Consider the following 25,438-nt stretch of genomic DNA (forward strand, 5'->3'; position numbering starts at 1 on the left):
GTGTGGGCATCCTCAGGGGGGGCTGCCCTGATAATCGATCAGCACAGACCCCCCCCTGTCAGAGGAGCAGCCGATTGGCTCTCCTCTACTCCCGTCTGACAGAAGCGAGTGAGGAAAAGCCGATCACTGGCTTTTCCCTTTTTACACTGTGATCAGCCGTAATTGGACACGGCTGATCACGTGGTAAAGAGTCTCCGCCGGAGACTCTTTACCGAGATCGTATTTTCAGGGTGTCAGACCGACACCCCACAACGATCGCCGCGATGCGCGCCGCGGCTCAAAATCCTGATCACGTCATATGACGTCCGGTCAGGATTTTGAAACCACTTTGCCGCCGTGTATCTCCTATAGGGCGGGCGGCAAGTGGTTAAAGAAAAGAAAAAAAAAAAAAACACAAGGCTTTAGAACCACTTTAGGTTTGCTTTAATGGCCAGAATTTCTGGGGTAATTCAAAAAACAAAAAATGTGCTACATATGCATTCCTAGTTTTCATAGGAATTAAAATCCTTTTCACCTGCAAATATTTGTATGAACTCTCCTCAGTACAATTGCCTGTAATGAGGAAACGTTAATAGATATAATCTCTTTGACAGCTACCATCCGGCACTTCGAGTGGCTAGCGTAAAACCAAACTGTCGCCGACAGATTCGGTCTGCACTAATAATTGGGATCCCATCAGAGTGGTTCCCAATCCTGTGATCTCTATGCCTGGAATTACAGTGATTTTATGAAGAGCGTGCAGAAGTGACTGCAACCTGAAGATAGCAGTGTGCCTGTTTATTATTGTAACTGTCAGATACAATTATAATATTAAAAACTGTTTTTTATTTTTTTTACTAAATCAGTGTGTCAAATGAGATGTGTCCTTAAAGCAGAGTTCCACCCAAAAATTGAACTTACGCTCATCAGATTCCTCCCCTCTTCAGTGCCACATTTTGTTTTTGACAGGTACCCTGTCCCCACTTCCATCTGACCTCGCCGCAGCGAGGTACATCATAAAGTTCAGCCCCCTTCTCCTCCTTTCTCTGCTGACGGGCCAGTAAGAGAGCAAAGCGCGCTTCGTGCATGCACAGTAGGACCCGGCTGTGAAGCCGAAAGGCGGCGGCAGCACCCGACAGTCAATGGAAACATTGGTTGGGGTGCCAACATTGCTGGATTCCACGACAGGTACGTGTCCTAATATCAAAAGTTAGCAGCTACAGTATGTGTAGCTACTGACTTTAAATATTTTTTCTTTTAGGTGGGAAAATTAGTCATAGGAGTAGTCAAGTTACCTGACACTGCTAAGTTTGGCTTCAATTATCTTTGACCACAAAAGGACGTAAACCCACAGTCACACACACACATACATACATATATCATTTTTTTTTTATATATTAGAATAGTGTTTAACTGTGGGCATTTATATATCTCAAAGTCTTGAAAAATAAAGCACAACATTTCCTCAAGCTGTAGTGGGACTCTAGGAGTTAATACCACATCAATGGTACTTACCTGTTTAGCTGGTTAGATTGGCTGACAGCCTCATTGTTCATATGGCTTGCTGACAGGTTTCCTTCAGAAGATTTCTCAAGGTGTGTTAGACATTTTGTATCAGGTACCAGTATGAAAGGTTTTTCACTGTCTACAGGTGAAGGAGTTGAATGAGGATGCCTGGTAAACTCAGTTCTGCATTCTACAGAAGTCTGATTTGTAGAAAGACAGGCCTTCCTTGAGGTATTTTGACTACAGCTGCTTAAACAAGCATTTGGCTCAGAGGCAGAAATCGTTCCGTAGCCGCTGCTGATGGAAGTACTCTCCTGAAAGTGCTCCTGTGTAATGAAGGCTCTTTTCTGAATATCAAGTTCTCTAAACAGATGGAATGCGGTGTTGGTGCTTTCTCCCCTCTCTTCATCTTGGGAATGTTGTCCAGTATCAGCATTTGGAGGATGGGCTCCACTTGCTTGAGTTAAGATGGCATCGCCTGTCCTACAGTTCCGAGGAGAGCTGCTTCCCTGTAACTGGGCTAGATGTTTAATTTCCTTGCGGATGAGCTGGAAGTAAAACAAAAGCATTGAAGCTATAATTATTAGAATTCACCAGTGGAATGACTAATCCAGGATACTACACTGAATTTCATAGGCAAGATGAGGACAAAACCCCTATCCCACAACCATTCACCACCAAAAATCCACAATACTTTATAACTTGCTCATTATAGAATTAAACATGAGCAATGCAGCTGCACAATGTGAATAGTCATCCAGAAAAATTCATAATAATTGTTTAAAACAGATAAAATGGTGCGCTTTATATTTTAGCATGGGAGGCTTAATAGAATATGAACATTTCCCAAGATCGTGGTGACTAAAGTAAAATTACTGCAAGCAGCTGCCAAAACATGAGAGTTACTACTGAAGCATAAACATTAACCTTTACACAATGAGATACTACAACAAAAATAGATACAGACATTTAACAAGAAAAATAAATTTTAACTAAGAAAAAAAAAAGCCTGAAACATTAGACAAACAATATTTTTATTGTTAATATGCTAGAAAAGTCAAGAAAGCTAGTGGAAATGATTACTGTATTTAACCACTTTCAGACCGGACCATTTTGCTGGTAAATGACCAGAGGTCTTTTTACAATTTGGCACTGCGCTGCTTTAACTGGTAATTGCGCGGTCATGCAATGTTGTACCCAAACAAAATTTGCGTCCTTTTCTTCCCACAAATAGAGCTTTCTTTTGATGGTATTTGATTGCCTCTGCGATTTTTATTTTTTGCGATATAAATGGAAAAAGACCGCAAATTTTGAAAAAAAATGATATTTTCTACTTTTTGTTATTAGAAAAATCCAATAAACTCAATTTTAGTCATACATTTAGGCCAAAATGTATTCAGCCACATGCCTTTGGTAAAAAAAAAGTCAATAACTGTATATTTATTGGTTTGCGCAGAAGTTGTCACATCTACAAACTAAGGTACGTTTTCTGGAATTTACGCAGCTTTTAGTTTACGACTGCCTATCTCATTTCTTGAGGTGCTAAAATGGCAGGGCAGTACAAAACCCCCACAAATGACCCCATTTTAGAAAGTAGACACCCCAAGCTATTTGCTGAGAGGCATGTTGAGTCCATGGAATATTTTATATTTTGCCACAAGTTGCGGGAAAATTACAAACTTTAATTTTTTTTTTTTTTTTCTCACAAAGTTGTCACTAAATGATATATTGCTCACGCATGCCATGGGCATATGTGAAATGACACCCCAAAATAAATTCTGCTGCTTCTCCTGAGTACGGGGATACCACATATGTGGGACTTTTTGGGAGCCTAGCCGCGTACGGGGCCCCGAAAACCAAGCACCGCCTTCAGGCTTTCTAAGGGCGTTACAGTTTTGAAGGCCATAAAATGCCAAGATGGCACAAACGCCCCCCAAATGACCCCATTTTGGAAAGTAGACACCCCTAAATTTAGGGGTACACTAGTGAGACTAGGTAATAAATGGCGGGTGCCCTGAAACTATAAAAAAATAACTAACCAACCAGCGTCACCTGTAACAGTTATATGGTGATCACTGGTGAAAGGGTTAACTAGGGGGCAATCAGGGGGCTTTATGCGGTAGTATATGGGGGTCCCTGGCGCTATAAAAAGTTGCGGCGAACCTAAATACCTACCTGCCTAACTAGCGTCACCTGTGACACTAATACAGCGATCAGAAAAACGATCGCTTATTAGGCTGGGTTCACACTGGAGCGATGCGGGAACGCCACAAATCCGCGGCGGGTTCCCGCATCGCATGCCTCCCGGCGGCAGTTCACACTGCCCTATGCGAACTGCTGGGAGTGTCAGTGAAATGTTAATGACACCCCCAGATCAGTTCCCATATCGCAGTGCGATCTGCAAACTCGGATCGCATGGTGTGAACACCCATGCGATCCGATTCTGCTGCGGACCAAAAAAAGGGTCCCGTGCGAATTTGCGGCTAATTGTATGGCTGAACTCGAATCGCACAGAGATCGGATGTGATTTGCACTGCAGTGCGGTGCGAATCACATTCGTTCTCATAAACCGCTGCAATGTGAACCCAGCCTTAGTGACACTGGCGACGGGGGGTGATCACGGGGTTAAACCTTTATTGGGGGGGTTAGGGGGGCACATTAGAACTAAAGGGGGCTAACCCTAACTGCCCTAACAGTTATTACAGTCACAAATGACACCAATGCAAAAAAAAATAAAAATAAATGCAATTGGTGTCACTGTGACTGGGGGGGGGGGGGTGATCGGGGGGTAAAGGGGGGGTGTGAGTGTGCCTGGCATGTTCTACTGTACGTGTGGTGTGTTGGTGCAACTCACAGATCCTCTCTCCTCGGTGCCGGAACGAAAAATACCGACACGGAGGAGAGATTACATCACTTCCTCTCCTGTGAGGAGAGGAAGTGATGTCAGGGAGCATTTCTATTCGTCGGGAGCGATCGCGAGGGGGTGGCCATGAATGAATGGCCGCCCCCTCATCCCGGATCGCTCCCGAACGAATGCCAACCGCCGCAGGCACCGGGGGGGGCCCGATCGGGCCCCCCACCCACGGGAAGGCAGGGACTTATATATACGCCCATATGCCTGCCCGTGCCATTCTGCCGACGTATATCGTCGTGCGGCGGTCGGCAAGTGGTTAAACAACATAGGGGTGTATTTATAAAAAATGTGCAGAGCTATTTTTTCTGTGAACCTGCATGTACATCTTAGCGAACGGGGTCAAGACCAAGTGTTATAAGGCCATCTGTAGGTTGCGTGTAACAGGAAAATATCCCATTATGGCCACTAGATGTAGCTGATGATCATCAGAAATAAATACAAATTTACTGTAATCGTCAGCTCCAATTTCGTAATCATGTGGTATTTTTCTGATTCACACCATTAAGAACATTGTACCTAGAAAGAAAAAAGCCTGATGCCCCATACACACGGTCGGAAATTCAGACGGAAAAATTCCGATCGGATTATGTTGTCAGAAAATTAGATCGTGTGTGGGCTCTATTGGACTTTTTCTGTCAGAATTTCTGATGGAAAAAGTTTGAGAGCTGGATCTTAAATTTTCCAACAACAAAACCCGATCGGACTTTTTCAAATCGTGTGTAGAGAATTCCGACGCACAAAGTGCCACGCATGCTCAGAAAAAAATTCGGAGACGAAAGCTATTGGCTACTGGCTTCTACGTAGTCCCGTCGTACGTTTTGTACGTCACCTCGACAACTTTGTGCGACTGTGTGTATGCAAGACAAGTTTCGGCCAAAATCCGTTGGAAAAAATCGGACGGATTTTGTGTTTGGAATGTCCGACCGTGTGCATGGGGCATTACATTCAATTTTGCTCCCATTTGCCCAGAACAAATATAACTACAGTTTCACAGAACGAATAGCTCTGCACCCCCCAGATATCTAAAGCATTTCTTCATAAAATACAGCATAAGCATTAAAAAGAAACACCAATATTATTATTGTATGTGACGAATCCTGCATTTCACTATGAAAAGCTCCCTGGATGCTTTTTTTTTTTTTTTTTTTTGACTGTTAGTCATTGTTTTTTTTCCAATATTGTTTTGTTATTGCCCAAATAGAGGGTTTTCTCTCACTTTCTGTTCTGGTGGCAAGGGTTTTAATAGTCAGGTGGTAATGTAAAAACTGCAACTGGAGTATAAAAAACAAAAAAACAAACACACACACAAAAACTAGCCAGTGGTTTTATTATTTTTGGCGGGGCTATTTTAGTTTTTTAGTCTCCTCCTTTTTAGTCTCCTCCTGCAGCTTCCTTGGATATCCTTGTCACATATCCCAGAAGGCTGCAGAACCCACTCACAGAATGTCCAGGGCAGCGCTAAATACATCATTGGGGGCTTTGCTGCCTGAACTGGGACCAAGATGGAGGTGCGAGACCCAGGGCTGGTCACACCTGAACAGCCAAGTCATATGTTTTTTGAACAGAACACCACAAGTGTGTATAAGCTTTAAGTCGGTGGCAATGAAAGATTAAAAATTTCATGCATTTTTTTTTTTTAATCATAACAATTATTTTATCTTTATATGAATAGATCACTTCACATTTTCTACTCTGCCAATAACCATCCCATATAAAATTTAAACCCATTTTTTGAGAACTGCTTTTTGCGTAAATAGAAAGATCCCCTGACAAGGAGATCACAGTACCCCCTGGTGCAGTGGGACTTTTAAGGCAGACCAGAATAGAAGTAAAAAATATATAACAAATGTATTCACAAAAATAATACACAAAATCGTTTGCGTAATGTAAGGGAGACAGGATCAACTGTCAATGGCATTGGTACACCATGCATGAGACAGGGACACCCAGGAACAGTCCAAGCAAGTTTGCTCTGCAATTTGAATCACAGCAGCAACCTCAGCTTCAATGCAGGAAGGCTTTGTACAGCAACTACATAGCGTAAAACAAAAACATCTAACCTTGTCCAACTAACTAACTAAACAGTAAATTTCTGACTAACTGGGTTCCCAAAAACAAATACGCAGCCCTTTTATCTTCTTAATGTTCTGTCAGCAGCAAGTCTTTTCACACAGCAGCAGGCTGTAAATAGTTTGCACATGCAGCATCTTTGTTTAGTGAAGGCATATTAACCACTTTCAGACCGGACCATTTTGCTGGTAAATGACCAGAGGTCTTTTTACACTTTGGCACTGCGCTGCTTTAACTGGTAATTGCGCGGTCATGCAATGTTGTACCCAAACAAAATTTGCGTCCTTTTCTTCCCACAAATAGAGCTTTCTTTTGATGGTATTTGATTGCCTCTGCGATTTTTATTTTTTGCGATATAAACGTAAAAAGACCGCAAATTTTGAAAAAAAATGATATTTTCTACTTTTTGTTATTAGAAAAATCCAATAAACTCAATTTTAGTCATACATTTAGGCCAAAATGTATTCAGCCACATGTCTTTGGTAAAAAAAAAGTTAATAATTGTATATTTATTGGTTTGCGCAAAAGTTGTCACATCTACAAACTAAGGTACGTTTTCTGGAATTTACGCAGCTTTTAGTTTACGACTGCCTATCTCATTTCTTGAGGTGCTAAAATGGCAGGGCAGTACAAAACCCCCCCAAATGACCCCATTTTGGAAAGTAGACCCCCTAAGGAAATTGATAAGAGGCATGTTGAGCCCATTGAATATTTTATTTTTTTGCCTCAAGCGATTGAATAATGACAAAAAAAAAATTTTTTTTTTTTTTTTTACACAAAGTTGTCACTAAATGATATATTGCTCACACATGCTATGGGCATATGTGAAATGACACCCCAAAATAAATTCTGCTGCTTCTCCTGAGTACGGGGATACCACATATGTGGGACTTTTTGGGAGCCTAGCCGCGTACGGGGCCCCGAAAACCAAGCACCGCCTTCAGGCTTTCTAAGGGCGTTACAGTTTTGAAGGCCATAAAATGCCAAGATGGCACAAACCCCCCCCAAATGACCCCATTTTGGAAAGTAGACACCCCTAAATTTAGGGGTACACTAGTGAGACTAGGTAATAAATGGCGGGTGCCCTGAAACTATAAAAAAATAACTAACCAACCAGCGTCACCTGTAACAGTTATATGGTGATCACTGGTGAAAGGGTTAACTAGGGGGCAATTAGGGGGCTTTATGCGGTAGTATATGGGGGTCCCTGGCGCTATAAAAAGCTGCAGCGAACCTAAATACCTACCTGCCTAACTAGCGTCACCTGTGACACTAATACAGCGATCAGAAAAACGATCGCTTATTAGGCTGGGTTCACACTGGAGCGATGCGGGAACGCCACGAATGCGCGGCGGGTTCCCGCATCGCATGCCTCCCGGCGGCAGTTCACACTGCCCTATGCGAACTGCTGGGAGTGTCAGTGAAATGTTACTGACACCCCCAGATCAGTTCGCATATCGCAGTGCGATCTGCAAACTCGGATCGCATGGTGTGAACACCCATGCGATCCGATTCTGCTGCGGGCCAAAAAAAGGGTCCCGTGCGAATTTGCGGCGGGTGCGGCGAATGGCTGAACTCGAATCGCACAGAGATCGGATGTGATTTGCACTGCAGTGCGGTGCGAATCACATCCGTTCTCATAAACCGCTGCAATGTGAACCCAGCCTTAGTGACACTGGCGACGGGGGGTGATCACGGGGTTAAACCTTTATTGGGGGGGTTAGGGGGGTACCTTAGAACTAAAGGGGGCTAACCCTAACTGCCCTAACAGTTATTAGTCACAAATGACACCCGCCGGGTGATCAGGGGGTTAAACCTTTATTAGGTAATAAATGGCGGGTGCCCTGAAACTATAAAAAAATAACTAACCAACCAGCGTCACCTGTAACAGTTATATGGTGATCACTGGTGAAAGGGTTAACTAGGGGGCAATCAGGGGGCTTTATGCGGTAGTATATGGGGGTCCCTGGCGCTATAAAAAGCTGCGGCGAACCTAAATACCTACCTGCCTAACTAGCGTCACCTGTGACACTAATACGGCGATCAGAAAAATGATCGCTTATTAGGCTGGGTTCACACTGGAGCGATGCGGAAACGCCGCAAATCCGCGGCGGGTTCCCGCATCGCATGCCTCCCGGCGGCAGTTCACACTGCCCTATGCGAACTGCTGGGAGTGTCAGTGAAATGTTACTGACACCCCCAGATCAGTTCGCATATCGCAGTGCGATCTGCAAACTCGGATCGCATGGTGTGAACACCCATGCGATCCGATTCTGCTGCGGGCCAAAAAAAGGGTCCCGTGCGAATTTGCGGCGGGTGTGGCGGGTGCGGCGAATGGCTGAACTCGAATCGCACAGAGATCGGATGTGATTTGCACTGCAGTGCGGTGCGAATCACATTCGTTCTCATAAACCGCTGCAATGTGAACCCAGCCTTAGTGACACTGGCGACGGGGGGTGATCACGGGGTTAAACCTTTATTGGGGGGGTTAGGGGGGTACATTAGAACTAAAGGAGGCTAACTCTAACTGCCCTAACAGTTATTACAGTCACAAATGACACCAATGCAAAAAAAAAAAAAAAAATGACATTGGTGTCACTGTGACTGGGGGGCAGGGGTAATTGGGGGGGTGATTGGGGGGTAAAGGGGGGGTGTGAGTGTGCCTGGCATGTTCTACTGTGTGTGTAGAGTGTTGGTGCAACTCACCGATCCGCTCTCCTCCGTGTCGGAACGAAAAATACCGACACGGAGGAGAGAATACATCACTTCCTCTCCTGTGTTTACATTACAGGAGAGGAAGTGATGTCACCGGGGATTTCTATTCGTCGGGAGCGATCGCGAGGGGGTGGCCATGAATGAATGGCCGCCCCCTCGTCCCGGATCGCTCCCGGACGAAAACCGACCGCCGCAGGCACCGGGCGGGGGCCCGATCGGGCCCCCGACCCGCGGGAGGCAAGGGACGTACATGTATGTCCTTATGCCTGCCCGTGCCATTCTACCGACGTACATCGGCGTGCGGCGGTCGGCAACTGGTTAAAAAGTGTTACTAAACCTAGGACCCTGCATTCACTATATCTGGTCTCCCACAGTACACAGAACATGGAAATGCAATTGTTTTAGTAACTATAAACTGCTAAATATCTTTCCTCATCAGCAGTATATAGCAGTCTTCTGACTTTAATCAGTGTCTGGCCAAACACTGCATGACCCCTGACCCTCTCTCTGGACAGTGCCGATTGGCCCTGTGCATAGTTGCCAACATTGTTAAAAAATAAATAAAAAAAATCTAGAGGCACTTTGTCTGTAGGAGTCTTATTATAATTACAGGGGGGGCATTTGTTTATAGGCGTGGTGTAGCGGGGAAAGGAAAATGTGGGGGAAAAGGGGTGTGGCTTAAAGGGGTATAGCTCAAAGGGGTGTAGTCCAAGTCTGAGATGAATGAGGAATGGAGAAAAGACAGATAGACAGACAGACAGAATAGAAATGTGTATTCCATAAAGTTTAACAATCAGCAGATCGATACTCTAAATATCTGGAGTTAGCACTTCAATCATCCCGGCACCATGGTTTTTATGGTGTCAGGATGATTGAAGCGCATTATTTCTATTATTACATTGTAATATAAAATCAAATAATTCAACTCACCATAATGCACAATCAGTGGAAGCCCTGAGCATAGCACTTGCTATGTCGCCTGCCTCCAAATGCCATCAGGTGTCCCCAGCAGAGTCCCTGCTTACAACAGGTGCCCCCAGCAGAGCCCCTCTTACGTCTCAGGTGTCCCCAGTGCAGTAGAGCCCCTTGGCTCCGCCTCTCATAGATCAGCAGCAAGCCACAGGGTGGAGGGTTGGCGGCAGCTCCATGTGTCTTTGCAGGTGCCAGTGCAGCTAACCGGCTTCAGTATAGAAGAGAAACATCTACTAGTACACTGAAGAGATAAGCCGGTTGGCTGCACGAATCGGAGGTCCCCCCTCTCTCTACTGAGCACAAGGGAAAGAACCTGCAAGCCAGAATGAGATCTCGTGGCCATATTTTTGGAGCCAAAAACAGTCCCGCTTTCCCGGGACAAAAGCAAAATCTTGGGGATCAACCTCAGATCAGGATGAGGGTCTACAAATCGAGATTGTCCTGGGAAAAAAATCGGGACTGTTGGCAAGTATGCCTGTGCTGATCACATGCACCCTCCCAAGAAAAAAAAAAAAAAAAACAAACACTTTTGCAATACACACCAAACTGAGCATATGCAGTACAGACCCTTGGGGGCACTCTATCAGCAGATGAATTGGGGACTGTGGAAGAATGGGAGGATCAAACAGCCTTTTTACACAATGCAGAGGATTACCCCTTAGGTTCCACAGTATAACAAGCATGCTTTACTGCACATGCAGACTGATTTTACGATTGTGGGTTTAGTAACACTATTATATTATTGGGCTATAAAAGAACAAAAATTGGCAAAACAGGCAGTTGACTATAATAAATATATCTATACACACACAAATGTATTTATATATTTATTAATAATAATAATAATATTATATATAAAAAGTACACACACCTGTGCTCAAAAGTTTGCACACCCTGGCACAGATGGTGAGATCATGGCATTGATATTGAAAATATGACTAATCATGCTTTTAAGGACAGTGATCATATGAAGCCATTTATTATCATCACATAGTTATTTGGCTTCCTTTTAAATCATAACAACAGAAATTACCCAAATTAGGGCTGCAACTAACAATTATTTTCTAAATGAATTAGTTGGCTGATTAATTGGATACAAAAAAAAAAAAAAGTTTTGCTGCACAATTTAGTTAATAATAATAATTGTAAAGTTTTAAAAAAACAAATTATTCTTGAACAGCGGTAAAACATCACTAAAACTAGCGGAGCTTTACCGCCAACTCCCACACCGCCCCAGCGTGAAAGGGGTCTTAAAGTGATTTTTGTTTATAAAAAAAAAAAAAAAAAAAAAAAAAAAAAAAAAAAAAAAGAGTTAAAACATTTACAAACATATATCATACTTGACTGCTCTGTGCAATGGTTTTGCACAGGGCAGCCCTAATCCTCCTCTTCCGGGGTCCCCTACCAGTGCTCCGGGCTCCTCCTGCCTTGAGAGTGCCTCCATAGCAAGCTGCTTGCTATGAAGGCACCCGTGCAGACTCAATCCTCATCTGCACTGTGTGCTTGACCTACTTACCTAGGCGGATGCAGCTCCAGTCCAAAGCTGCATCTGTCCCCCACCAGCTCTACGACTGAAAACTGAGCGATCAAAAAACGATGATCGCTCAGCTGTCAGTGCTATGCAAGCAGAGAGCTCATGACTTTCCTCTCACTGTTGTCTGCTCTGCCCTCCCACTGAGCCAGGTGCCCGTCCAGGCTCCTGGGTGGATCCCGAACATATGGTTGGGATCTTTCCCCAGCCTGGACTGGCTCTGAGCTGGTCACAGGAGTGCAGAACAAACTGCCCTCCTGTAAACCACAAGAGTACAACCAAACAAGCATTGGCTGTAATACTCCTTTAAGTTAAAAAAAATGCTGCTTTTAGAATTAATTTAAGTCACTTCCTTCTGTCCAGGACTAGATGTCCCATGAGACATTGCTCCTCACACATTCACAAGTTCTCAGTTATCTGGATCCAGGGTCCAAAAATAGATCGATTAGTTGAGACCAGGATCTAAAAATAGATCAACTAGTGGAGATCAGGATCTAAAAACAGATGATTGAACATTTGAGACCAGGATCTAAAAATAGATTGAACAGTTGAGACTAGGGCTGCAACTAACGATTATTTTCATAATCAATTATTTTGCCAATTTCTTTTCAGATTAACTACTTAAAGACCGCCCACCGCATATACACTGCAGCAGGGAGGCTCTATTTCGCGAAATAATGTACCTGAACTATATAGTGTGGGCACGTCCCCACTGCACGGTGGAGGAGCCGATGCGCTCACCTGGCAGACTCGATGTCCACTGGCCACCCGCGATCACGGTACAGAGAGACAGAATTGGAGTCTACATATGTAAACAAGGCAGATCCCCGTTCTGACAGGGGACACCATGGAGATCTGCCGTTCCTACTGATTAGGAACAGCGATTTCTGTTTTTCCTGTCAGCACTTCCCACACACAGTAAGAAAACACACTTAACCCTTTGATCGCCCTCATGTTAACCCCTTTTCCGTGCCAGTGTCATTTATACAGTAATCAGTGCAATTTTTTTTATTTATTTTTTTTAGCACCGATCACTGTATTGTGTCACTGGTCCCCCAAAAAAGTGTCACTTGGGGTCAGATTTGTCTGCTGCAATGTTGCAGTCCCATAAAAAAAAAAAAAAAAAAAAAAAAAAAAAAAAAATCGCAGATCGCCACCATTACTAGTAAAATAAAGTCCATAAACCTCTCGTAGTTTGTAGATGCTATAACTTTCGCGCAAACCAATCAATATAGGCTTATTGGGAATAAGAAATGTTAAACACATATACATTATAATATTATATATATATATATATATATATATATATATATATATATATATATATATATATATATATATATATATATATTTCTGTCCACAGAGATATATGTGCCTTACCTGTAATTGATGGGTAAATTGTTCTTGCTGAGCATCGATCTGCTCTTGACACTGCTTTTCTACCAGTTGAAATAACTGTAACCACCGGGCCTAATTAACAAAGCAAGAAAGAATTACATACTAAAACTAGCTGATGAATAAAGATTTGAAAGGCCAAAGTTGAAAAGTCCACTAACAAGTTTAGTATACTTCTGTTGGTCACACAATTAAGTATTATCAATGATGCCAGTGGCAAAATTGTATTAACCAAATTAAAACTGGCTATATTTTAAAGAGGATTTCAAACATTTCAGAGATGCACCAAAAATGGAGATTCACCATTTGATTGGATGCCCCGCCACATAGAGGTCTCCACTTTTGATGGCACCTTAAAGAACAAAAAAAAATAAAAATCTGCTTGGCTACAATCATTAAAATGTCAGTAGGTGTATGCCACCCCCTGGATCACTTTCCGTCATTTACAATTTACGCGCTCATATTATAGCTTTGGCTACACTTCTATTGGAGACATGCGGCTAGCCTACAGTGGCCATCGCTCTTTCACCCCTCTTTTCCTCTTGCCCAATCACAGAAACCTTGTATTGTGTAAACCCACTCACAAAATACAAAAGTATTTTGTGAATAAACAGGGGAGAATAGGGGCAGACAGGATTGCTTTCAGAGCAATGGAAGGATAGAGAAAGCTGTAGCATACAATTTAGGATAGAGAAAACAATGATGTACAATTCTGTAAATTGTAAATAACAGGCAGTGATCCAGGAGGCGATATAAAGGTGCTCTAAAATAAAATGTTACATATTACACCCTAAATATGAGAGTAACATGTAACAGGTTACAAAAGGTGAACCCATCCTTTAATGCATCTGCCTTTTCCCTGTCATTTGTGTTTATCTGTTATGGGGCCTAACCAGTCTTTCACAATCCATTTACTGGTGATATTTTTTTATGAAAAATGGGGGGATTGGGCTTTGTTTTGTTTGCGGTAGCAACGTGTTGCTCATATTTTATTTTAGCTGCTCTAATTACATTTATTCATGAACACATTGTGAATCTGGGTGTCCTTTCTACTTTGTGATTTAAGGCCTGTTCTTTCTATTTTGTTTGCTTTTTGTTTTACACAATTTAGCCACCTGGGTTTTAATTTTGTGCTTTCATGCTTCTTGCCCAGTGGAATACAATGACTAATGCACTTGTTTAATTCATTTGTGAAACACACTTGCCTTGTGTGCCTTTTGTTGCAAATATTTGGTCATGTGTTGTGCAGTGAAGAATGTCACTGAAATGCTATGATTTCCGATAAAATAAAATAAATCACTGTATTTTATGGCTACGCTACACAACCAAAAATTTCCAGATGGTAAAAAAGGAATTTGTCAGCTACTAAGAGAAATGGGGGAAAAAAAAAAAAAAAAAGCTGACTTTTCTTTCCAAAAATGCTGACTGGTTGTCACTGCTTATCCTGTGGTTTAAATGCTAGATGAGCCACTGAACTACAATAAAAAAAGCGCATATTAAAATTTCTGATTTTACATACTGCATACTTGTTCAGAGTCCATCATCAATTAAAAACCACTGAATCTTGCTACACTGCTGAAAACCTCAGTAGAGGGGAGCAATCCATACTGCAACCAGAATCAACTGGGTATCCTTTAAAGCAGTGGTCATCAACCCTGTCCTCAGGGCCCACTAACAGGCTGGGTTTTATGCATTACTTTGGGGAGATGCAGACTAGAATACTGCAATCACTGAGCAGCAAATGATATCACCTGTGATGTATTTCAGTTATCTTGCTAACCTGGTCTGTTAGTGGGCCCTGAGGGCAGGGTTGATGACCACTGCTTTAAAGATTACGTAAACCCAAAAATTTAAATGTCAAATATTGCAGTTTACCAGTCCTTAGGTGTAGTAGCTAGAGTCGCTTTCTTTATTTAAGGCATTATGCCTTAATTTTTACTGACACGCTTCCTGTCCCTTCGTGACTATGCTAACTTTTCCATTGCATCTATGGAGGCAGCCATGGCTGTCACACAGGTTGGACTTCAAAACAGGTCTGCCTTTGTTAATCTTCAGGATATGGTTGATTGATGCCATTTGTAGTTTACAAAATAAAGATATTAGGAGGAAAATCCTTTTCTTTAAATATATCACAGAACACTTTCTTGTGAATGGACACCGTGCAAAAATAGAAAGTAATCCCTGCCCAGGCATAACACCGCTTAGGTAAGTCTCAGTTTTGGAGAGGGTGGAGCTGGAAAAAGCCACCACTACATCTCGAGAGCTCCCATCATTACTATTTGCACCTAGAACGGGCCTTCGATTGCACATTCCCAACATCCTAGCAATAAAAGCCTCAGTTAATGCTTGGAATTTATTCCAGAGACCAGCTAAGGACAAGGAACATCTTAAAATTAGAGCCCCTATTATAGTTTTAGAATGCCTAATCCCCCTCTATTAGGGTTTATCCTTGGATGGCGCGGGGCCTGTCCTACGTTGAAGACCTCAACTCCACCTCCCCATCTTATAATTACGAAACTCTACAAGTCCAGCACCTGCTTAGGGACAAAGAGATTACGTTTATTGCAGTGAATGAAAAGTTATGGCAGGAGTTTACCAATAGGCCATATAAAAAGGGAGGAATCTCTAGATGCTATGCTGAATTACAGTCCAAGGACTCACCTACCAAATCAGCCCATATGATAGCGTGGGAAAAAGACCTTGGAGTGTCATTTAGTAGTGCAGACTGGAAACAAGCTAGACAAATCAAGTTTGGAGCATCCAGGTGTGTTAACCGCTGGGATAACTTTTTGAAAATGTTTAATAGGAGCTACCTAGTCCCCCTTATGCCCCGTACACACGATCGGGCTATCTGGCAGACTACGCCTGGCGGACGCACAATCGGCCCGGACTAGCACACAGACGGCCAGATTCTAAGTCCGCCGGACTTTTGGGGAAAAAAAGGTCCGCGGACAATCTGGCAGTCTGTGTGCTAGTCCGCCGGACTTTTGAAATGAACAGACTTGCCCGCACATGGAGAAAAGTCCGTTCATTTTGAACGCAGCTCCAGGTAGACGGGACTAGCGAAGGATGTCAATGTCGTCGCCGCTTCCATCGGCGAGATTGACACCTCGCTGGCTTCGTAACCTGGTATGGACTTAAAGGGGAAGCCCTAAGCCGAAAAAACAGTGTGGGGGTCCCCCCCAGGTCCATATCAGACCCTTATCCGAGCACCCAGCCTGGCCGGTCAGGAAGGGGTGGGGACAAGCGACCCACCCCAAAGCACCTTGTCCCCATGTTGATGAGGACAAGGGCCTCTTCCCAACAACCCTGGCCTTGGTTGTCAGGATCTGCGGGTGGGGGGGCTTATCCGAATCCGGGAGCCCCCTTTAATAAGGGGGCCCCCAGATACCGGCCCCCCACCCTATGTGAATGAGTATGGGATACAATTTACCCCTACCCATTCACCTGGTGAAAAAAAAAAAAAAAAAAAACGTAAATAAAAGCACAACACAAGGTTTTAAAATAATTTATTGCACAGCTCCGGGTGTCTTCTCGCCGGACTCCTCCGCTATCTTCTGTTAGCTCTTTTACTAGCGGAGGAGTCCGGCTTTCTTAGTCGCCGCCCAGGGGTCTTCTTCCGATGTTAGGGGTCTTGTCCCCCTCTTCGGTTCTTCTTGCCAGGCCTCCACTTTCTTCTCCCAGCTCTTTTACTAGCGGTGGCTCTGTCTTCTGTCGTCGTTGCCTTTTCTTCTTCCTTGAGATGTTGACCTGAAGCTGTCTCTGGCTGCAATGACAAGGACGCATTGTGCGGCGACTTATATAGGGATAATGGGCGGGGTCACCGGGCGATGTCACATGGTGACCCCGCCCCTTATGATGTCACGGCCCCAGCATCCTCCGGGACTGTGACATAAGGGGGCGGGGTCACCATGTGACATCACACGGTGACCCTGCCCATTGTCCCTATACAAGTCGGCGCACAACGCGTCCCTGTCATTGTGGCCAGAGACAGCGTCGAGTCAACATCTCAAGGAAGAAGAGAAGAAGAAGAGAAGAGAAGGCAGCGGCTACGATAGAAGACCAGGTCACCACTAGTAAAAGACCTGGAAGAAGGAAGCGGAGGCCCGGCAAGAAGAACTGAAGAGGGGGACAAGACCCCCGAAGTCGGAAGAAGAGGCAGCGGCGACGACGAAGAAGAAAGCCGGGCTCCTCCGCTAGTAAAAGATCTAGCAGAAGATAGCGGAGGAGTCTGGAGAGAAGACCCCCCAAGATGGAAGAAGACCCCCAAAGCTGTGCAATAAATTATTTTAAAACCTTGTGTTGTGCTTTATTTACATTTTTTTCACCAGGTGAATGGGTAGGGGTACATTGTATCCCATACTCATTCACATAGGGTGGGGAGCTGGTATCTGGGGGTCCCCTTATTAAAAGGGGGCTCCCGGATTCCAATAAGCCCCCCGCCCGCAGACCCCGACAACCAACGGCCAGGGTTGTCGGGAAGAGGCCCTTGTCCTCATCAACATGGGGACAAGGTGCTTTGAGGTGGAGGGGCCGCAGCACCCCCCATGTTGAGGGCACGCGGCCTGGTATGGCTCGGGGGGGGGGGGCGCTCGCTCATCCCCACCCCTTTTCCTGACCGGTCGGGCTGCGTGCTCGTATAAGGGTCTGATATGGCCTTGGGGGCTTCCCCTTTAAGTCATTACCAGGCGACGGGACCAGCGAGGTGTCAATCTCGCCGCCAAAGGCGGCGAAATTGACTTCCTTCGCTAGTCCCGTCTACTTGGAGCCGCGTTTAAAATGAACGGACTTTCCCCAGTGTGTGGGCATGTCCGTTCATTTCAAAAGTCTGGCGGTGTGTCCGCCGCACCTAGTCTGCCAGAAAAGTCAGGTCGTGTGTGGGCAGGTCCACTCGTTTGAAAAGTCTGGCGGACCTCCGCTTCAAAGTCCGGACTAAGTCCACCAGATAGTCCGATCGTGTGTACGCGGCATTAGATTGTCTAAGATATTCCCTGCGTCAGACCCCATGTGCTGGAGAATGTGCGGAGAGGTGGGATCATTATTCCACATATTCTGGACGTGCAGGTGTCTGCGTAGCTTCTGGAATGGAATATTCCATCTAATCTCAAAAAGGTAACAGGCTTCTTAATCTCCCCTCAGGCGGAAATGGCCCTTTTTCATCAAAAGATAGGGACAATCCCTAAATTTCGCTCACTATTGATTCAAATTTTTACTGCAGCGCGCATAACTATAGCATCCTTGTGGAAGACCAACAAGGCCCCGAATGTGTCGGATATGATTAAAAGAGTGCATATTTCTGCTCAATATTAGAGAATATTGGCGTATAATGAGGTGGCTAATAAAAAAACAAACAAAAAAAAAAAAACGTAATGACGACTGGAATTATTGGCTAAGTGAATTTCCATTAAAAGACACATAATCCTACAATATAAAAGTTTGTGATCCATGATGTAATCAGATAGTAAGGAGGGAGCTGACACTGGTTGACTTTTGGCAAGTTAATATTACATATTTACTTTAAGTTCTATAGTTTCTCTTTTTGTCTTTATTTTTCTTGTGTTATTTGTGGATACTAAAGATAACTGCATGACAGCGTGTTGGAGAGACGTAAGGGTTAAGATGTGCAATCACAAAGGTCAACGATATATGTATTGATATATGCTAACATATTGAGGTAGGGGAGGGGTGGCGCTGGGGCTGGGCACAGCTAGACCCCCGTTGGGGTGTCGGACGCGCAGCTGGGGCATCATCCACGACCCAATGTTTAGACAACAAAGGCATTGAATTGAACAATATGGATAGAATTCATCCATGAACGTTTTATTGACCTGTTCACTGTGACATGTATCATTTTATAACCGCTGATATGCAGATTTTATTCTTCTTGCTATGTAAACCTGGAATACCAATAAAAAACGAATTATAAAAAAAAATAAAAAAATAAAAAAAAATAGTTGACAACCATTTTCATGCTGGATTATAATCAATTATGTTTATTATTTGTTCCAACCCTAATATGTATCAACCTGCAATGCATGATTAAGAAAAGAGATTGTTCTCTATACTTGCTAAAAAAATGTTTGGATTAAAAATAAAATGCAGCCATTACATTACAAAAAAAATAAAATAAAAAAGTCAGCAGCTACAAATACTGTAGCTGCTGACTTTTATTAAAAGGACACTTACCTGTCCAGAGATCCTGCAACATCCTCACCCGGACTGATTCTTCACTAGCCTTCGCTTTCCCTGTGCCGGTATTCTAACTGTGGGCAGCCAGCTATGCTGCTTTTGGCTTCACAGCCGTGCTGCACTTTGTGAATGGTCCTACAGTTTTCTTGAAGCTATGATGTGTCGCAGAAGACTGTGGGGGGGCTTGGATAGCCTAAGGGAAACTATGTATAACCCCCCCCCCCCCCATGACATTCCTGTTTATTACTTTATTGTATCTCCTTCTCTTTTAGTTTTGATGTGACAATGCAGAGACAGGCGACAAGATGCTTATGTATCCAAGCCGTTATGAACACAATAATTACAAGGTAAACCCAAAGAAATGAGTAGCTACAAGCCCAATATTATTATTATAATATAGGATTTATATAGCGCCAACAGTTTGCACAGAACGTTATGATCTTTTTACACTCAGTATTGGATGAACAGTGAGTTACATGTAATACAATTTTTTTCCAAATGTCAATGTACAACACAAAGTCATTGCCATTATAATGCAGAAGACCTGCACTAAATATTACCTCACAACTTTTTCTGTCTTCAGAATCAGTCTGTTCAATGCCACAAAGTTCTCCAGCAGATGCCTGAGATTCAGGACACGGATAAGAGCTCTCAGAGAGGGGCAATCCTTTATTTATTGTACTTCTAGACGCCAAGTATAACACAGGAAGAAAAAAAAATATATATATATATATATATATAGAAGAGTGAGGAAAATATATTTCTAGCAATACACAGGCAAGAACGGAATACATTTTTTCTTAGGAGTTGATGGTCCACCACCCCAGGAAGCTATACTTGCCTATCCACACACTCCCTCGTTGCCTTCCCAATACAGGAGTCCAGAGTAAGCTGCACTGTCAGAGCTTACCTGGGTGAAAAACCTCACTGTCCCCACCCTCCAAGGGAGAGTGTTTGGTCTTGCAATTGGATATATATACGTTCTTATGGGGGAGGTCACCAGCTCATATACCTGGAAGCTTTGCTCTGGCAAAATAATGAGAGCTCATAGAGCAGCGAGGGTGCATGAGCTATAAGCAGACACTGTCACTTTGCTGTGAACTGTTAAAGTGACAGTTTCTCTTAAAAAGTCAGTCCACCCAAAGTGAACTCTAAGCTACAGTTGGAATCTGTAGTTCCCAAAACTGTACCTGTCAGCATAAGAGTTTTCCATGATTCCATTCATGTTTCTTTATTCCAACTCCTCTTGTTGCATCCTCCATATCCAAACAGGGAAATCTTGACACTTTCAATATTACCCAAACATGAAAATACAAGTTTTGGATGGACTGACCCTTTAACATTCTGAAAGGGGACCTGTGGGCAAGCTAACATTACAAAACCAGCAGCTACAGTATATCTCATGTGACTGAACCTCCTATTCTAGCACTTCCATGCCCGATATGCCAACAGTAAATTTATAAAAGCGGCTATTATCTTAAAACCAGGGGAAAAAAAATGTATAGGATTAGAGCTCAACAATGCTTATATATGGTGGCTGCATTCATTACTTCCCCCCCCCCCCCCCACCTTTATTTTAACCTTATAATCCTGGCATTATTACACTTTCAGTCCTGAGGTGACAACCATATCGAACAGCATTGTCACCCTAGGACAGGGAGTATGTTAGGGCTACGCAACACCTCCCTCCATTCTTCATTACAAGGTAAAATGTTAACCGATAACCGTCTAGAAGCAGACAGTACAAGAACTTATCAGCTCACAAGTTCTCTGGTTTAACAGACCAAATAGAAGCAAATAAGAGACATTTAAGTGCTGTGTAACGTGCTGGTGCTATATAAAGTCAGAAATAAATAATCATTATATCAATCGTAATATACAGCTTCATATTTACATACATTCTGAGTATATCAAGAAAGAAGAATTCCTGGCTCAAAAGGGCTTTTTTACCATTTGCCAATATTTTGGCCATTTGTATCTAAATACCATTTCCTAAATGATGCAGCAAAACAGAATGGACGGCACTTTTTTCCAAGAGTATAATATAGTTAAATAATCTAGATTATGCCTACTTTACAAAGTGGAGTGGACGGTATAGCTTACAGTTTGAAAAATGTAATTTTGTCAAGTCTCACGATTGCTGTTCTGGAATTTATGAACACACTGGTTTTGCTCATATATTTGCACGAGCCATGTGTTTCTTTTGTAAAAACCTCAATTAAAAAAAAAAAAAAAAAAAAAGTGAAAAATGTAATTGTTTTACTAAATACCTGAAATTACTACTGATGGAATGGTTGTATTATAAAAGGAAAGAAATACCGTATATACTCGAGTATAGGCCGACCCGAATATAAGCCGAGGCCCCCAATTTACCCCCAAAAAAACTGGCAAACTTATTGACTCGTGTATAAGCCGAGGGTGAGACATGCCTGTCCATCCCTGTGTGTGTGTCCGTCCATCCCTGTGTGTCTGTCCATCCCTGTGTGTCCGTCCATCCCTGTGTGTCCGTCCATCCCTGTGTGTCCGTCCATCCCTGTGTGTCCGTCCATCCCTGTGTGTCCGTCCATCCCTGTGTGTCCGTCCATCCCTGTGTGTCCGTCCATCCCTGTGTGTCCGTCCATCCCTGTGTGTCCGTCCATCCCTGTGTGTCCGTCCATCCCTGTGTGTCCGTCCATCCATCCCTGTGTGTGTGTGTGTCCATCCATCCATCCATCCCTGTGTGTGTGTGTCTCCATCCATCCATCCATCCATCCCTGTGTGTGTGTGTCTCCATCCATCCATCCATCCATCCCTGTGTGTGTGTGTCTCCATCCATCCATCCATCCCTGTGTGTGTGTGTATCCATCCATCCATCCCTGTGTGTGTGTGTGTCTCCATCCATCCATCCATCCGTGTGTGTGTGTCTCCATCCGTGTGTGTGTGTGTGTGTGTGTGTGTGTGTGTGTGTGTGTGTGTGTGTGTGTGTCCAGCCTACCTGTGTCCCGAGCCTTTGTCCCGAGCCTCCGTCCCGTGTCGTGCCTTGCCTTCGTCCCGTCCCGTCCCGTCCCGTCCTGTCCCGTGCCGTGCGTTGCCTTGCCTCCGTCCCGTGCCCTCTTCGTCGGCGGCCATTGTAAAATTCAAAAGCCGCGCCTCCTCCTTCGCCTGTGATAGGCGGAACACTGAATTTCCCAGCAGCCTGTGTTCCGCCTATCACGGACGTCGTATCATCCTCGTCCGTAGTACGAGGATGAGCGGATGCCCGTGATAGGCGGAACACAGGCTGCTGGGAAATTCAGTGTTCCGCCTATCACAGGCGAAGGCGGAGCCGGAGGCGCGGCTTTTGAATCAGAATGGCCGCTGTCTGTCTGCTCGACACGCTGATCGAGCGGGCAGACAGCGATGACTCGAGTATAAGCCGAGGGGGGCACTTTCAGCCTCAAAAAAGAGGCTGAAAATCTCGGCTTATACTCGAGTATATACGGTATGCATGCATGAAAGAATTACATGATGGCAGTGTATGTAGCATTTATTTTGAAAAATAAAATTCTGTTATTTGTATACTTAAATATCATATTTGTTCATTATATATGCAATCTCCATTTTCTGCTTACCAGTTTTATGACAGCTGTGCCTACAGCTGGCCAGAGACATGAGATTACAATAGTGGTCGGATTAGGAGAAAATCTAATATTCATAAATCAGGCGGATTATTGTTGGCTGACTGCTCCTGGGGTCAAAGGGATATCAATTGAACACTTGTGATTGTTATTGTTCCTCCCCATTATGAGCATCATCTGTGCACATATTTTGCCCCTCCACATAGAGGTAAACACTTAGAAGTCCATTCTCACTTGTGCGTTTTGGTAACAAGCGTTGCAGTATATAACCACAATGCATAGCCCTTTGTACATTGCTATTCATTGTAATAAGTATCCTGACAAACTGCTCAGTAGCAGCCAACAAACACATGGAGTGCTATGTTGCTAAAAAAAAAAAAAAGGCTAATGTGCACTTTTCTGTTCACTGCAATGCACATTAGTATGTGGCATAATGCATGTCCATAAACACATTGCAAGGAACTACAGTAGCCTGAATGAACACTTAACTGAGTCGGGAATTGTTTTATTTGTGTAGAACAAAACAGATGTATTGGAAGATAAGTGAAATAAGCACTCTGGCAGAAGTGCCTGGATCACAAGACTGGCTTAACAGTTCATATATACAGTATGTATTTGAACTGTAAGGAGAAGCATGGAGTTATACATAAAAAACAACATATATACTCACCTCCATGTCACCTAATCGCTAGTCACTCAACTATCAGTCTGCTCTGAGCAGAGAGCAGCGACTGTCAGTCTCTGCTGCTCCAACAGGCAAGGATGAGGAGGGAGGTGGGCTCCGGCTCTCAGCTACACAGCCACCTATCAATCAGGCAGGTTTCCCGAGCCTGGTGTTGGCTGATAATGGGCTCTGTTGGCTGATAATGGGCAATAGCCCACTATAAGCTGACTCTGGGTCACAGGAGAACAAAATGTAAATGTACTCTGGGGGGGGGGGGGGAGCTTTGGCCAAATGCATCTTAAGCCGCTTGCCTGAAATTCAGCCACTTTGTAAAATCTGCTGGATTACTACAAGTTAAGTCCGACGAGGTATGTGCCACCTCGTGGACTTATCTGTTATTTACAACTGGCAGCTACACTCCCAATGCTCTGACAGAAGCGTTGCTGTCTTCTCATATACAGCACCTCTGCCCATTCCTCCCTTCCACTATTAATTTACAGAAGGCTTTGTATTTTGTGAATAAGCAGAACTCTGATTGGGCAGGAGAACAGGAGAGGCAGGTAGAGAGACTGCATATAACTCTGCAGCTGAAGGAGAAGAAGATGGCCCAGTGTTGAAGCACTGAAAGTCTATAGATAGGTGCTTCCGCTCCCAGTAAAAATGTAAACTGTAAATTAAAGAGATAAATCCACAAGGTGGCAAGTACCTCATTGGACTTAAATGGGTTGTAAAAGGAAGGAGGTTTTTATCTTAAAGCATGCTATTCATTAAGACAACAAACCGTCTATGTGTAGCAGCCTCCCAGCACCCCCTAACACTTACCTGAGCCCCATCTCTCTTCAGCGATGTCCATGAATCCCTTGGTCGTCTGGGACTTTCCTTCGGATTGGCAGAGACAAAGCAGCGTAACCATTGGCTCCTGTGGCTGTCAACTAAAGTCAGTTAGCCAATCAGGGGAGAGAGGGGGCGAGGCGGAATGGCAGCTCCATGTCTGAATGGACACAGGGAGTTGCAGTTCGGCTTGGGTGCCCCCATAGCAAGCTGCTTGCTGTGGGGGCACTTGACAGGAGGGAGGGGCAGAAGCAGAAAGAAGGACCTGAGAAGAGGATCCAGGCTGCTCTGCGCAAAAACAACTACACAGAGGAGGTATGACATGATTGTTTTTTCGTTTTTTTAAACAAGACTTTATGATCACTTTAACGCATAGGAATCCAGCAGATATTACAAGGCAGCTGAATTCCTGGAGTTCAGCTTTAAATATATAAATGTCAGTGGCGGAATTATCACGGTCGCACCAGTCGCATTTGCGACTGGGCCCTTGAGTTCCGCCACTGTGGGGGGGCCCGCTGCCGCCCGGGAGATAGTAATTTACACGGAGTCCCGGTAAGCTCCGCCCACCCTTTCCAGCTGCTCCGCCCATCCTCCCCTCCCATCCTCTGCTCCAGCACCACGGGGACAGTCCCCGTCCGCTTCGCCCATCCTCTCTGCCCGCACAGTCTCCGCCCATCTTCTCTTCTCCGGCCACACCTTCACTCACAGTCTCCGCCCATCTTCTCTTCTCCGGCCACACCTTCACTCACAGTCCCCGCCCATCTTCTCTTCTCCGGCCACACCTTCACTCACAGTCCCCGCCCATCTTCTCTTCTCCGGCCACACCTTCACTCACAGTCCCCGCCCATCTTCTCTTCTCCGGCCACACCTTCACTCACAGGCTCTGCCCAGCCTCTCTGCTCGCCCAAGCAAGACCGAGCAAGGAGGAGGAACGAAGTGATCTGCAAGTGAGTGGCACCATCACTTAATAACAACACTGCCACTGATACCCCCTCCACACCACTACTGCCACCGATACCCCTCCACACCACTACTGCCACCGATACCGCCTCCACACCACTACTGCCACCGATACC

General features: G+C 44.3%; 1 protein-coding gene across 6 annotated transcripts in view; it reads right to left on the reverse strand.

Moving 5' to 3' along the window:
* The window catches only part of MPHOSPH9 (M-phase phosphoprotein 9), a 176,651-nt gene that overhangs the window by 120,798 nt on the left and 30,415 nt on the right, over window positions 1-25,438 (reverse strand). For 5 of the 6 annotated variants that reach the window (XM_077461900.1, XM_077461903.1, XM_077461902.1 and 2 more), the window contains 3 exons: window positions 19,832-19,955; window positions 13,068-13,157; window positions 1,495-2,033 (listed from right to left, as the gene is read on the reverse strand). In XM_077461900.1, the coding sequence (XP_077318026.1) occupies window positions 1,495-2,033; window positions 13,068-13,157; window positions 19,832-19,955 (753 nt within the window). The remainder of the gene's footprint in view (window positions 1-1,494; window positions 2,034-13,067; window positions 13,158-19,831; window positions 19,956-25,438) is intronic. The other variant, XM_077461904.1, reaches the window with a different exon arrangement.

This window comes from Lithobates pipiens, unplaced genomic scaffold (genome assembly GCF_037356315.1).
Source record: "Lithobates pipiens isolate NorthernLeopardFrog02 unplaced genomic scaffold, aLitPip1_a1.2 Scaffold_3, whole genome shotgun sequence".
NCBI lineage: Eukaryota > Metazoa > Chordata > Amphibia > Anura > Ranidae > Lithobates > Lithobates pipiens.